Source organism: Stenella coeruleoalba, assembly GCF_951394435.1.
Source record: "Stenella coeruleoalba genome assembly, chromosome: 5".
Classification (NCBI taxonomy): Eukaryota; Metazoa; Chordata; class Mammalia; order Artiodactyla; family Delphinidae; genus Stenella; species Stenella coeruleoalba.
This window is the reverse complement of record NC_137150.1, coordinates 98,491,847-98,504,584: the sequence shown is the minus strand read 5'-3', so window position 1 is coordinate 98,504,584 and position 12,738 is coordinate 98,491,847. Positions and strand designations below refer to the sequence as shown.

At 40.1% G+C, this 12,738-nt stretch overlaps 1 protein-coding gene across 9 annotated transcripts in view; it reads left to right on the top strand.

The window, feature by feature from the left end:
- The window catches only part of ST3GAL6 (ST3 beta-galactoside alpha-2,3-sialyltransferase 6), a 77,311-nt gene that overhangs the window by 63,997 nt on the left and 576 nt on the right, over window positions 1–12,738 (top strand). For 8 of the 9 annotated variants that reach the window (XM_079922734.1, XM_079922730.1, XM_079922736.1 and 5 more), the window contains 4 exons: window positions 4,239–4,334; window positions 7,293–7,479; window positions 7,586–7,723; window positions 11,935–12,087. In XM_079922734.1, coding sequence (XP_079778860.1) covers window positions 4,239–4,334; window positions 7,293–7,479; window positions 7,586–7,723; window positions 11,935–12,087 — 574 coding nt within the window. Of the gene's footprint in view, window positions 1–4,238; window positions 4,335–6,782; window positions 6,885–7,292; window positions 7,480–7,585; window positions 7,724–11,934; window positions 12,088–12,738 lie in introns of those variants that run through there. The other variant, XM_079922737.1, reaches the window with a different exon arrangement.

The window sequence follows — 12,738 nt, the reverse complement described above, 5'->3', positions numbered from 1 at the left end:
CCTCTGATTTTGCATTAAACTGGCTGTGAGGTCATGGAAGGAGGAACCACACAAGCTGTGTGTGTGGGAATTGCTCCCTGCTGTACAGCTCTCATGGGCTAGGTCTGCTCAGGAGGATGGCCGCAGACCCAGGGAGAAAAGCGTTTTGAAGTTGACCAGCACCCCCATCTTCTCCGTGCCACCGGCTGCAGAGCACCGTGGACAGAGTAGCTTCCTGGAATTGGGATTTATGTCAAACTTGTATATAAGAGCACCTAGAGTTCCTTTCGTAGTTAAAGACAAGCAGATTTAGGAAAGAAACTTCTCTAGAACACATTGTGACATGTCCATCATAGGAGGCCTGGGGGTACAGACTCAAGGAGGGCCTGTTGGATGGTTGCCCCCCGGCCCCCATCAGTACCATCTGTGAAACCCTGGATCTTCTTGTTTTTGTAACAAAGTAGACACTGATTATGCATGACTTTTTAATATTTGGGAGCTGAAAGTCTCAAAACATTAAAAAAGTGTTTTTAAAAAGTTTAAGGTGTGGGGCTTCCCTGGTGGTGCAGTGGTTGAGAGTCCGCCTGCCGATGCAGGGGATACGGGTTCGTGCCCCGGTCCGGGAGGATCCCACATGCCGCGGAGCGGCTGGGCCCGTGAGCCACGGCCCCTGAGCCTGCGCGTCCGGAGCCTGTGCTCCGCAACGGGAGAGGCCACAATAGTGAGAGGCCCGCGTACCGCAAAAAAAAAAAAAAAAAAAAAAAGTTTAAAACATCAAGCAAATAGATGAACTAAACAAATTCTAAATAAAAAAGGGAAATTTACATGTGTAGGAATGTGTATCTTGTCTCTCCTTAACCTGACAGGACCAACTCGTGGCTCCTTTCAGTAGTTCCTGTGTTGCTGTGTTCTCTACGTTTAAATATTCTACAGCATTTGTGCAATTTTGCTACTGATTAATTTCCTAAGAGCCTTACGGTCTGGAGTTCATCTGGTCTGCTGATTTCATGGTTCTTAGAGAAACAGTTTTTTCCTCATACTTCCATGTCATGAGGGCCCTGCAAGGACAATCTCAACAGCCTTCTCCTCTGTAGTTTTCTCCCCGAGAGGAGAAGGACATGATCTGTTCTGTCATTTCTCCAGGCCTGGCCGAGTGGTGGTGAGAGCTTGGAGTTGGATGGGCTAGGCCATTTTTTAAAAATTAATTTTTATTGGAGTATAGTTGATTTATAATGTTGTGTTAGTTTCAGGTGTACAGCAAAGTGAATCAGTCATATATAGACATATATCTACTCTTTTTTAGATTCTTTTCCCATATAGGTCATTGCAGAGTATTGAGTAGAGTTCCCTGTGCTGTACAGTAGGTTCTTATTAGTTATCTATTTTATATGTAGTAGTATGTATATGTCAATCCCCATCTCCCAATTTATCCCTTCCCTGTCCCTCTCCCCCTTGGTAACCATAAGTTTGTTTTCTACAGCTGTGACTCGTTTTCTGTGTTATAAATAGGTTCATTTGTACCACTTTTTTAGATTCCACATATAAGTGATATCATATGATATCTTTGTCTTTCTCTGTCTGACTTACTTTACTCAGTATGACAATCTCTAGGTCCATCATGTTGCTGCAAATGGCATCATTTCATTCTTTTCTATGGCTGAGTAATATTCCATTTTGTGTGTGTGTGTGTGTGTGTGTGTGTGTGTAGCACGTCGTCTTTATCCATTCCTCCATTGATGGTTGCTTCCATGTCCTGGCTATTGTAAATAGTGCTGCAGTTAACACTGGGGTACATGCATCTTTTTGAATTTTGATTTTCTCCGGATATATGCCCAGGAGTGGGATTGCTGGATCATATGGTAGCTCTGTTTTTAGTTTTTTAAGGAACGTCCATACTGTTCTCCATAGTGGCTGCACCAATTCACATTCCCACCAACAGTGTAGGAGGCTTTCCTTTCCTCCACACCCTCTCCAGCATTTATTGTTTGTAGATGTTTTGGTGATGGCCCTTCTGACCGGTGTGAGGTGATACCTCATGGTAGTTTTGACTGGCATTTCTCTAATAATTAGCAACGTTGAGCATCTTTTCACGTGCCTCTTGGCCATCTGCATGTCTTCTTTGGAGAAATGTCTATTTAGATCTTCTGCTCATTTGATTGGGTTGTTTGTTTTTTTGATATTGAGATGCATGAGCTGTTTATTTTGGAGATTAATCCCTTGTCGGGTCGCTTCATTTGCAAATATTTTCTCCCATTCTGTGGGTTGTCTTTTTGTTTTGTTTACTTGTTTACGGTTTCCTTTGCTGTGCAAAAGCTTTGAAGTTTAATTACGTCCCATTTGTTTATTTTTGTTTTTATTTTCATTACTCTAGGAGGTGGATCAAAAAAAGGTCTTCCTGCGATTTGTGTCAGAGAATGTTCTGCCTGTTTTCCTCTTAAGAGTTTTACAGTATCTGGTCTTACACTTAGGTCTTTAATCCATTTTGAGTTTATTTTTGTGTATGGTGTTACAGAATGTTCTGATTTCATTGTTTCACATGTAGCTGTCCAGTTTTCCCAGCACCACTTATTGAAGAGCCTGTCTTTTCTCCATTGTATATCGTTGCCTGCTTTGTCATAGATTAGGTGACCATAGGTGCATGGGTTTATCTCTGGACTTTCTATCCTGTTCCACTGACCTACATTTCTTTTCTTGTGCCAGTACCATACTGTTTTGATTACTGTAACTTCGTAGTATAGTTTGAAGTCAGGGAGCCTGATACCTCCAGCTCCGTTTTTCTTTCTCAAGATTGCTCTGGCTATTTGGGGTCTTTTGTGTTTTCATACAAATTGTAAAATTTTTTGTTCTAATTCTGTGGAAAATGCTATTGATAATTTGATAGGGATTGCATTGAATCTGTAGATTGCTTTGGGTCGTATAGTCATTTTCACATTATTGATTCTTCCAGTCCGAGAACATGGTATATCCCTCCATCTGTTTGTGTCATCTTTGATTTCTTTCATCAGTGTCTTATAGTTTTCTGAGCACATACAGGTTTTTTGCCTCCTTAGGTAGGTTTATTCCTAGGTATTATATTCTTTTCTTTTGCAATGGTAAATGGGATTGTTTCCTTAATTTCTCTTTTGGATCTTTCATTGTTACTGTATAGGAATGCAAGAGATTTCTGTGTGGTAATTTTATGTGCTGCAACTTTACCAAATTTATTGATGGGCTCTAGTAGTTTTCTGGTAGCGTCTTTAGGATTTTCTATGTATAGTATCATGTCATCTGCAAACAGGGACAGTTTTACTTCTTCTTTCCAATTTAGATTCCTTTTATCTCTTTTTCTTCTCTGATTGCTGTGGCTAGGACTTCCAAAACTATGTTGAATAAAAGTGGTGAGAGTGGACATCCTTGTCTTGATCCTGGTCTTAGAGGAAATGCTTTCAGTTTTTCACCCTTGAGAAGGATGTTTGCTGTGGGTTTGTCATATATGGCTTTTATTATGTTGAGGGCCAGGCCACGTTGGATGAGAGCTGAACAGTAGATAATCCACTGGCCTAGGCTGATTCTGGCCAGCAATGGGAAGTCCCACTTCATGTCCTACTTTAAAGCTCTTTGCCAGGAACACACAGTAAACTTTTCATTTGTATTGGTTAAGCTTCAAGAACCAGTACCCGTTTGGGGAATTGAAATGAGCACGGGCAGGTACAAGGAAGCTGCACTTTGCCAACCAGATTCTATTCTGTCTGTCTCCAAACTTATAAGACGCAGCAGTAACCCAGAGCTGGAATCTCAGGGGAATGGGTAATGCTGATGGAAAATACATACACATCTAATACGAAACACACTTGTATCAATATTAACATGCAGAATCCTATATTGAGGGGTATTTTTGTAGTCCAATCCTAATTTTACCTCTTTGGAGTATGACTTTGAAATGTCACCTAACAGTTTTTTGAATCTCTTTCTTCATTTGTAAAATTGGAATATCAGGCTTACTCATCTCAGTGGGTGGTTATGAGAATCAAATGAGGGGATGTATATGAACTGATATGCATTAATAGTTGCTAATGATGATATACTTCCTATGGAATGTTATTTCTTGAATCTTATATCTTTCTAATATATCCCTAGACCTGTAAGTTACAACTGGTTCTTTTTCTACTTGTGCAACAAGTGAAATCTTGTATTGGGTTCCTCAAAGTATGAATGGGTTCTTGGAATCACCCAGTTTTGTAAAAGATGGCTCAATCTCTCTCTTGTCATTTGCCCAACAGTGTACCATGTAAAAAATGTGTGGTGGTTGGTAATGGTGGAGTTTTGAAGAATAAGACGTTAGGAGAAAAAATTGACTCCTATGATGTAATAATAAGGTAAATATATCTTCTACTTGCTAACCTGGAATTGTTTCAAAAGAGTATAGTTTCCTGCTTTAATACCGCTGTGTTTTAAAAGGAAGTAGAGTCGCTGTAGTATGTCTAAGTACATTACACATTACTCGAGTTGTTGGCTGGAGTAGGCCTAGATTTCAGGTCATTTATTTAGCAAATATTTATGAAATCCCCTTAATATGCCAGGCACAGTTCTAGGGGGATATAGCAGTGAAAAAGAATAATATTCTTGCTCCCCGTGGAGCTTACATTCTAATGAGGGGAAGAAAACAGTAATTAAAGAAATGTAGTAATAAATGCCATGCAAACAATTAAAACATGTGTGATAGAGAATGACTGAGTGGCTGTTTTTGAATTGATGACTGTTTTGAAGGGGAGACATCTCAACTGGACCTAAGACCACACAGTACCGGCCGTATGAAGACTAGGGAATACAGACAGAGAGGATGTTTACTGCAGGTCTCCAGGAGGGTATGATGCTAGGTTTAAGAGCAGCAGCAAGAAAACCAGTGAGGTTGGAGGGCAGCAGGCTGGGGAGGTGGTGCAATTGGCAGCCGAAGAGGTAGGTAAGGAGCAGGCTGTGTAGGACTTTGTAAACTACAATTAGAGCTTGCGTTTTATGTTAACAGAAAACTTTTGAAAATTGTTAAGCGAGAGAGCAACTCTATCTGGTTATGTCTTTAAAATACCCTGGTGATGGCATGGACAATGAAACAGGAAGGACAAGCTGTGGAAACAAAGAGGCCAGTTAGGTTGCTGCATTTGGGTAGAGAATGGTGGCTTGCAACAGGATTGTCATGGTGTGGAAGGAGATAAGGGGCTAGACTGAGGCATGTTTTAGAGGTAAAGTTATCAGGATGTTCTGATGCATTAGATGTGAGCAGAGATGGGAATAAAGGAATGCAGGATACCTCCTCCTAGGTTTTCAGCTTAAGAGATTGGCTGGATAGTGGTACCATTCATTGAATTGGGGAGGACTAGGGTAGGAACAGGTTTAGAGGAGAATCAAGATTATTGTTTGAACATACCAGGTTTGATATGCTTACTAGATTTGCAGTGGGTAAGTCAAAGTAGGCAGTTAGATAAACAGGTTAAAATCTTCATTGCGAACAGCCTGTAAGTTGTACTTAAACCATGGACTGCGTGAGATTTCCCAGGGAGAGACAGAGAAGAGGGCCCAGGACTGAGCTTTGAAGTAGTCAAAACTTAAAGGTTGAGCAAAGAAAAAGGAGTTAAAGAGTTGGAGAGGATCTACCAGTGAGGTAGGAAGAAAGACAGGAGAAGGTGATCACAAAAGCCAAGAGAGCACAGTGTTTTAAGACAGAGGGAGGTTTCAAGCATGACAAAGGCTGGTGAGAGGTCATGTAAGATAAGGACAGAGTTCACCATTGGACTGGCAAGCTGAAGCTCACTGTTACTCTTGACAGAAGACTTGGAGGCACGGTGCGGGGGAGAAGCCCAAGTGGGGTGGTTTGAGGAGAGAATGACAGGTGAGAAAGTGGAGAAACCAGTAGAAGCAACTCTTTAGAGAAATTTCACTGTGGAGTTGAGAAATGAGATAGTCGCTGGAGATGATTGTGGACTCAAAGGAGATTTTCTATTTTGTTTCCTTTTATAAAGATAGATTCTAAAGCATATTAGTAAACTGATGGAAATGAATAAGGAGGTTGGTGTGGTAACAAGAGAGGGGATGGGGTCCAAACACCAGTGTGGTTATCTCTGCAGTGGAAGGGAAAGCTGGGATTGTGGTTACAGCTACCAAGTCCCGTAGATATAATGGTGGGGAAATGCGGACATTTTGAGTTGTTTTCTCATTGAAAGGGTGAAGTCAGGTCATCATCCGGCATAAAGTTTGTGTGTGTTGGGAATGGCTATGAATAGTCTTCTGTAGAGTGGGAAAGCTTCGCGCTGGGCAATGCATTAGGATGACCTGGCAGTGCTTGGGCATTTTGCTGGGTTACAAGCTGAGGGTTTCTGCATAACGTGGTCACCTTATTTTCTGTGGATTATTCACTTTGAGGAAGCTGTGAAAATTTATCCACAAAACAATGTTGAAGCACTCACAAATTTCTTTATAATTGTCTAAAATCTGGTCACCTAGAACCACACCAGGCCCTTGTGGGAAAATGCCATTAAAGACATTATGAAAGTCATTTCAGGTGTTACTAAGGCTGCCTTATATCACAGTCAGTGGCAAAGGGTCAAACAGTATTTATCTCCTAGGGGACAGTGTTTTGGGAACAGTGCATTCCTTTTCATAGCACACCTTCATGGTGTGTGCATAAATAGTATATGTCTAACCTTGGCTTTGAGTATCCACAAACCCAACACTGGATCCTTTGTGGTTCTTTGGTTCACACCAGAGATAGTCATTCATTTGGTTGTGCTTGGGTATAAATATAGCAATTTTATGTTGTTACTTTATTTCAGAGCACAACAATTTTGGTGGGTTTTCAAATCACCTTAACTGTGACTCTTGCCTGTCAGTCACTGAGACACACGTCCACCTGCTACATGATTGTGTAACCCTGGGCAAGTAACTTTCTCTCTATGTACATTGGGGCCCTCATCTGCAAACACAAGGGGTTTTGTCTGGATGTCCTGCCACGTCTCTTTTAGCTTGAGTATTCTGTGGTTTTATGTTCCCATTTGTTTCATTTTGTCTTCAATTTTTCTGGAGGTAAGAATGAATTATCAGGTCCCCACAGTTAATTTTCAAACACAAATGAATGTTTCTGCCTTTGATCAAACAGCTGTTTCACGAAAGGGAGTTATTTCCTTGGCTGTTACGTGTGAAAGATTGACGGATTGCCGTGTGGCTTTAGAGCCCTGGCTACACGGCTGACAATGTTTGTCCATCTCTGAAAGCTCTGAGAACTGTGATGGACGTGACCCGTACTGCACTTGGTCTACATATCTTGTGTGTTTTACTACCCACAGAATGAATAATGGTCCTATTTTAGGACATGAAGAGGAAGTTGGGAGAAGGACTACCTTCCGACTTTTTTATCCAGAATCTGTTTTTTCAGATCCCAATCACAATGATCCTAATACTACGGTGATTCTCACTGCTTTTAAGCCGCTTGATTTAAAGTGGCTGTGGGAATTGTTGACAGGTGGCAAAATAGTAAGTTGGCAAAATTGATCTGGCTTCCAATTACCTTCATTTTTTTTTCATTAAAAAAAAAGAGACAACAACAAGTTGTATTTTCTGTTTTCTTACTTTATTTCAGAACACTAATGGTTTTTGGAAGAAACCAGCATTAAATCTGATCTATAAACCGTATCAAATCAGAATATTAGATCCTTTCATTATCAGAACAGCAGCTTATGAACTGCTTCATTTCCCAAAAGTGTTTCCCAAAAATCAGGTATGTATTTTCCTTTGCAGTTTCAAACTAAAGACCTCACAGGGGTGGGACAGAGGGTCCTTGGGGCTCTTGGAAACTGGATGAGAACCACAACTCGTGAGGTGGCTTCACTCACGCCTGGGTTAGTGAAATCACATTATCTTTGGATTTTAGCTTTATGTTTTTCATGTTGCAAGGAAAAGAACCTTAAGTGGGGGGGGGGTTCTGCCATTAATTAATTAATTAATTATTTTTGGCTGTGTTGGGTCTTTGTTGCTGCCCACTTGCTTTCTCTAGTTGCGGCAAGCAGGGGCTACCCCTCCTTGGGGTGCGCGGGCTTCTCATTGTGGTGGCTCCTCTTTGTTGCGGAACACAGGCTCTAGGTGCGTGGGCTTCAGTAGTTGTGGCTTGTGGGCTCAGTAGTTGTGGCGCACAGGCTTAGTTGCTCCACGGCATGTAGGATCTTCCTGAACCAGGGCTCGAACCCGTGTTCCCTGCATTGGCAGGTGGATTCTTAACCACTGCGCCACCAGGGAAGTCCTTAATTCTTTTTAATTATAAGGAATCTCATTGACTCTGACTCTTGCAGCCCTGTTTGTCTGCATTCCCTAGGGAAAAAATAGTCTTTAGACCCATACAGTGGCAGGCTATGTTTTTCACTTGAAGCTTGAGTAACTGTGTAATGTGATATCTCAGCTGAAATGAGGCTTTCTCTTTTGTAATTGGGTAAAATCCAAAGAAATAAACACGTATTTTGTATCTTTTCTTCAGCATGATAAATTCTAAAATATTACATGCTTAAAATCAAACAGCTTTTACAAAGGAGTGTTTTTTAAAAAAGGAAATCATCCTTTTCTCTTCTCTCCATAACTCAGATTATCTCCCAAGCTTTATTGCCTTTTATATCCTTCTAGACTCTTGTCTATGCATTTACAAACACAAGCACTGGTTTTTTTAAAGTTAATTTTTATTGGAGTATAGTTGCTTTACAATGTGTTAGTTTCTGCTGTACAGCAAAGTGAATCAGTTATACCTATATCCCCTCTTTTTTTGATTTCCTTCCCATTTAGGTCACCACAGAGCACTGAGTAGAGTCCCCTGTGCTATACAATAGGTTCTCATTAGTTATCTATTTTATACATAGTAATTATATATGTCAATCCCAATGTCCCAGTTCATCCCATCCCCCCTTCCCCTCTTGGTATCCATGTTTGTTCTCTACATCTGTGTCTCTATTTCTGCTTTGGGAGTAAGTTCATCTGTACCATTTTTCTAGATTCCACATATAAGCTGTATTATACGATATTTGTTTTTCTCTTTCTGACTTAACTTTCCTCTGTATGACAGTCTCTAGGTCCATCCATGTTTCTGCAAATAGCACTAGTTCATTCCTTTTTATGGATGAGTAATATTCCACTGTATATATGTACCACATCTTCTTTATCTGTTCCTCTGTTGATGGACATTTAGGTTGCTTCCATGTCCTGGCTATTGTAAATAATGCTGCAGTGAACACTGGGGTACATGTATTTTTTTGAATTATGGTTTTCTCCAGGTGTATGCCCAGGAGTGGGATTGCTGGGGCATATGGTAGTTCTATTTTTAATTTTTAAGGAACCTCCCTACTGTTCTCCGTAGTGGCTGTATCAATTTACATTCCCACCAACAGTGCAAGAGGGTTCCCTTTTCTCCACACCCTCTCTAGCATTTATTGTTTGCATAGACTCTTGTCTATTCATTTACAAACACAAGCACTTTTTGTTTGTTCAGTATAATTGTGATTATACTATAGATACTGTTCTGCTATTTCCCCTCTCCATTTAATTAACCCTTCCCCTATTTACAGACCTTTAGTTTTTAGGTTTTTTTTTTTTGGTGGTACGCGGGCCTCTCACTGTTGTGGAGCACAGGCTCCGGACACGCAGGCTCAGCGGCCATGGCTCACGGGCCTAGCCGCTCCGCGGCATGTGGGATCTTCCCGGACCGGGGCACGAACCCGTGTCCCCTGCATCGGCAGGTGGACTCTCAACCACTGCGCCACCAGGGAAGCCCAGACCTTTAGTTTTATATCCAGCTTTTATCCTCTATAGGTAATGTAGAAATGCATGTACTTATAGAGATTTTCTGCACACTTGTGTGATTTCTGTAGGAAGGACATCTGGAAGTGGAATTCCCAAGTCAAAAAGCATAAATAGTTTAAATTTAAACCCTATTTCATAGTAATTTTGAGGGGAAAGGACAGCTTCTGAATGTATATTTTGTGACTTTTCAGCTCTTACTTTCCTACGTGAAGTAAGATCAGATTTGTTCCTTGATTTTTGTTTTAGGTGGTGCACAGGAAGACCCTGGTCTTACTTAGAGATGATCCTAGAACTAGTTGTAAGTAGACTGAAGTTCTAGTAGGACACAGTGTCCCAGAAGCCAAGGGAGGGACACAGCTGTATTTCAGAGAGGTCAGCTATGTCAGATGCGGTCCTGTAAACATGGAGGTCATATTGATATGGACAAGGGTAAGAAAGAGAAAGACAGCCTGACTGAACTGGGTTAAAGAGAGAGAACATGGGACACGAGTGAGCGGAGGCAAATCTTTAATGGAGTTTTGCTAGAAAAGAAAGCAGAGAAATGGTTGGAAGATATAGGCTCAAGGTTTTTTTTATTTTAAAGAAAGATAGATGATATGTTTGTGTGCTGAAGGGCATGATTCAATAGAGGGAAATATTGATGATGAAGAGAGAAAAGGGATACTTGTGAAAGCGAAATTGTTGAGAAAAGAAATGTGATAAAACGGAGTGCACGAGTGGAGAGGTTGGCCGTAGGTAGGAACAGGGACATCTTCATCCACATAGGAGTGAGCACTGAAAATATGGTTAAAGACGAAGGTAGATTTGGAATTGTGAAGATGATGTAGCTCTTGTCTGATCGATTCTGTTTTCTAAGAAAAATAAGGATTAAATTGACAAAGTAGGAAGAAGGGTAGAGCTGTTGGATAGAAAGGTGTGAAATTGTCATCTTGGAGAGTAGGAACGGAAACTTACTAGGGGAGTGAAATGTAAAATGGATGGCTAGTGGGAAGCAGCTGCATAGCACAGGGAGATCAGCTCCAAGCTTTGTGATGACCTACAGTGGTGGGATAGGGAAGGTGGGAGGGAGACGCAAGAGGGAGGAGATATGGGGATATATGTATGCATATAGCTGATTCACTTTGTTATACAGCAGAAACTAACACACCATTGTAAAGCAATTATACTCCAATAAAGATGTTAAAAAAAAAAAGACTTAAAAAAAAAAAAGGCTGTTAGGCTTGCAGACAAATTTGCATCCTGGAGTTTATCTGATTTTATTGTGCTGCTCTGATTTTTTTCTTTTTCTCAAAATCATAATTAATCATATGTAATTTCCATGGGATCTGTAAGAAACATTTAATCAAAAGAAAATCTCCTTGAATTTTTGTATTAGTAAATTTAAGGTATATCCTGGTTTTGCCTCTGAAGGCCATCCAACGAGAATGAAAACTTTGAATGCCAAGACCCTTCTGCCAAACATCTATTATAGTGTTTTTCAGGATATATGTACATGTGAAGACGATGCTTGGTTTCTTTCTTTTTAGTTAAAATTTAGTTAAAATTATAATCAATTTAAAAACAAAACTGAGATTGTGACTTTAATCTGTATATACGTCTAGAATCTTTATTTTCTAGTCAGATCATTACCATGGCAATTTGTTATTGAAGTTACTTGATTAAAGCTGTCTTTCCCTAGAGCTAAATTATCAGCATTATAAAACAGAACCATTTTAAGGCTAAGTTATTTGAAGCCTTTTAGCATGATCTTATCCATTAGTGAATTAAGCTGTCCTTACGTTTCATACGTGGGTTTAACATTCTCAGGCTTTGCTTTTTCTACAAGTTGCTTGACTTCGGTGTGTTTTTTAAAAACAAGGCAGCAGCATCCTTTTCCTTAAAGGCTTCATTTGATAGCTGTCTTCTGGACTAGTACTGCAGTTAAGTTTGACCTGAGAGACTTTCTAAGATTCCAAGCAACACTTTATATTCAGAGTTAGGATATTAACTTTGGGGCTTGAACCTTAGGGCATGACAAGGATTTAACTGAAGTATTTCTGTCCTGATTAAATGTTCAGAAGATGCTATTTTATAAGATTAGGTCACCCAAATGTTTTGGAAACAGGTACCTTGTTTGGATTTTTTTCCCTAAATTTTCATTTCCTCCTCCAGAAACCCAAACACCCAACAACAGGAATTATTGCCATTACGTTGGCATTTCACATATGTCATGAAGTTCACCTTGCTGGTTTTAAGTACAACTTTTCTGACCTCAAGAGTCCTTTGCACTACTTTGGGAATGCCACCATGTCTTTGATGAATAAGGTAAAAAAATATATATATATATGTGAGTGTGTGTGTGTGTGTACACACACACACACACACACACACACACACACACACACACTTTGGTATAATCTTTGATCTTTAGAGTTGGAAAGCTTACATTCTCCCTTTTCACCCTGTCATTTTACTGAGGGAACAGGTTTTGAGGCGATGACGGCTTGATAAGGGTTTACAGAGATAGCATGTGCTGAAATTAGGACTCAGGTCCAGAGTTCTTACTACAGCTCCCAATCTGTTGGCCTCAAACCCCTGGGAGAAACTCATCAAACCTATATAGGGACCAAGCCTTACCCTAGATACTGTATCATATTTGCACTATTTGAATATATAGAAACCTGCTGTTTGAGATATTTCAAATTCACCTAAAAGCATGGCCATAATCATACAAATTATTTTCATGTAGTTTTTCAGTTAAGTCGATGAGAAGGTCCATAACATTTTAACTTCATGAAAGAATCTTCACGGTCAGAAAAGTTGTAAACCTTTATACTAGATCATTCTTCTCTTGAATGGGGATTAATGGTGGTGGATTTGATCCTTAAGATTTTGACTTTAATTGATTAAATGGGAAGGAATTTCCTATTTTCCTAATTATAACTTAGATTAGTGACACAGTGATAGGATTAAAAT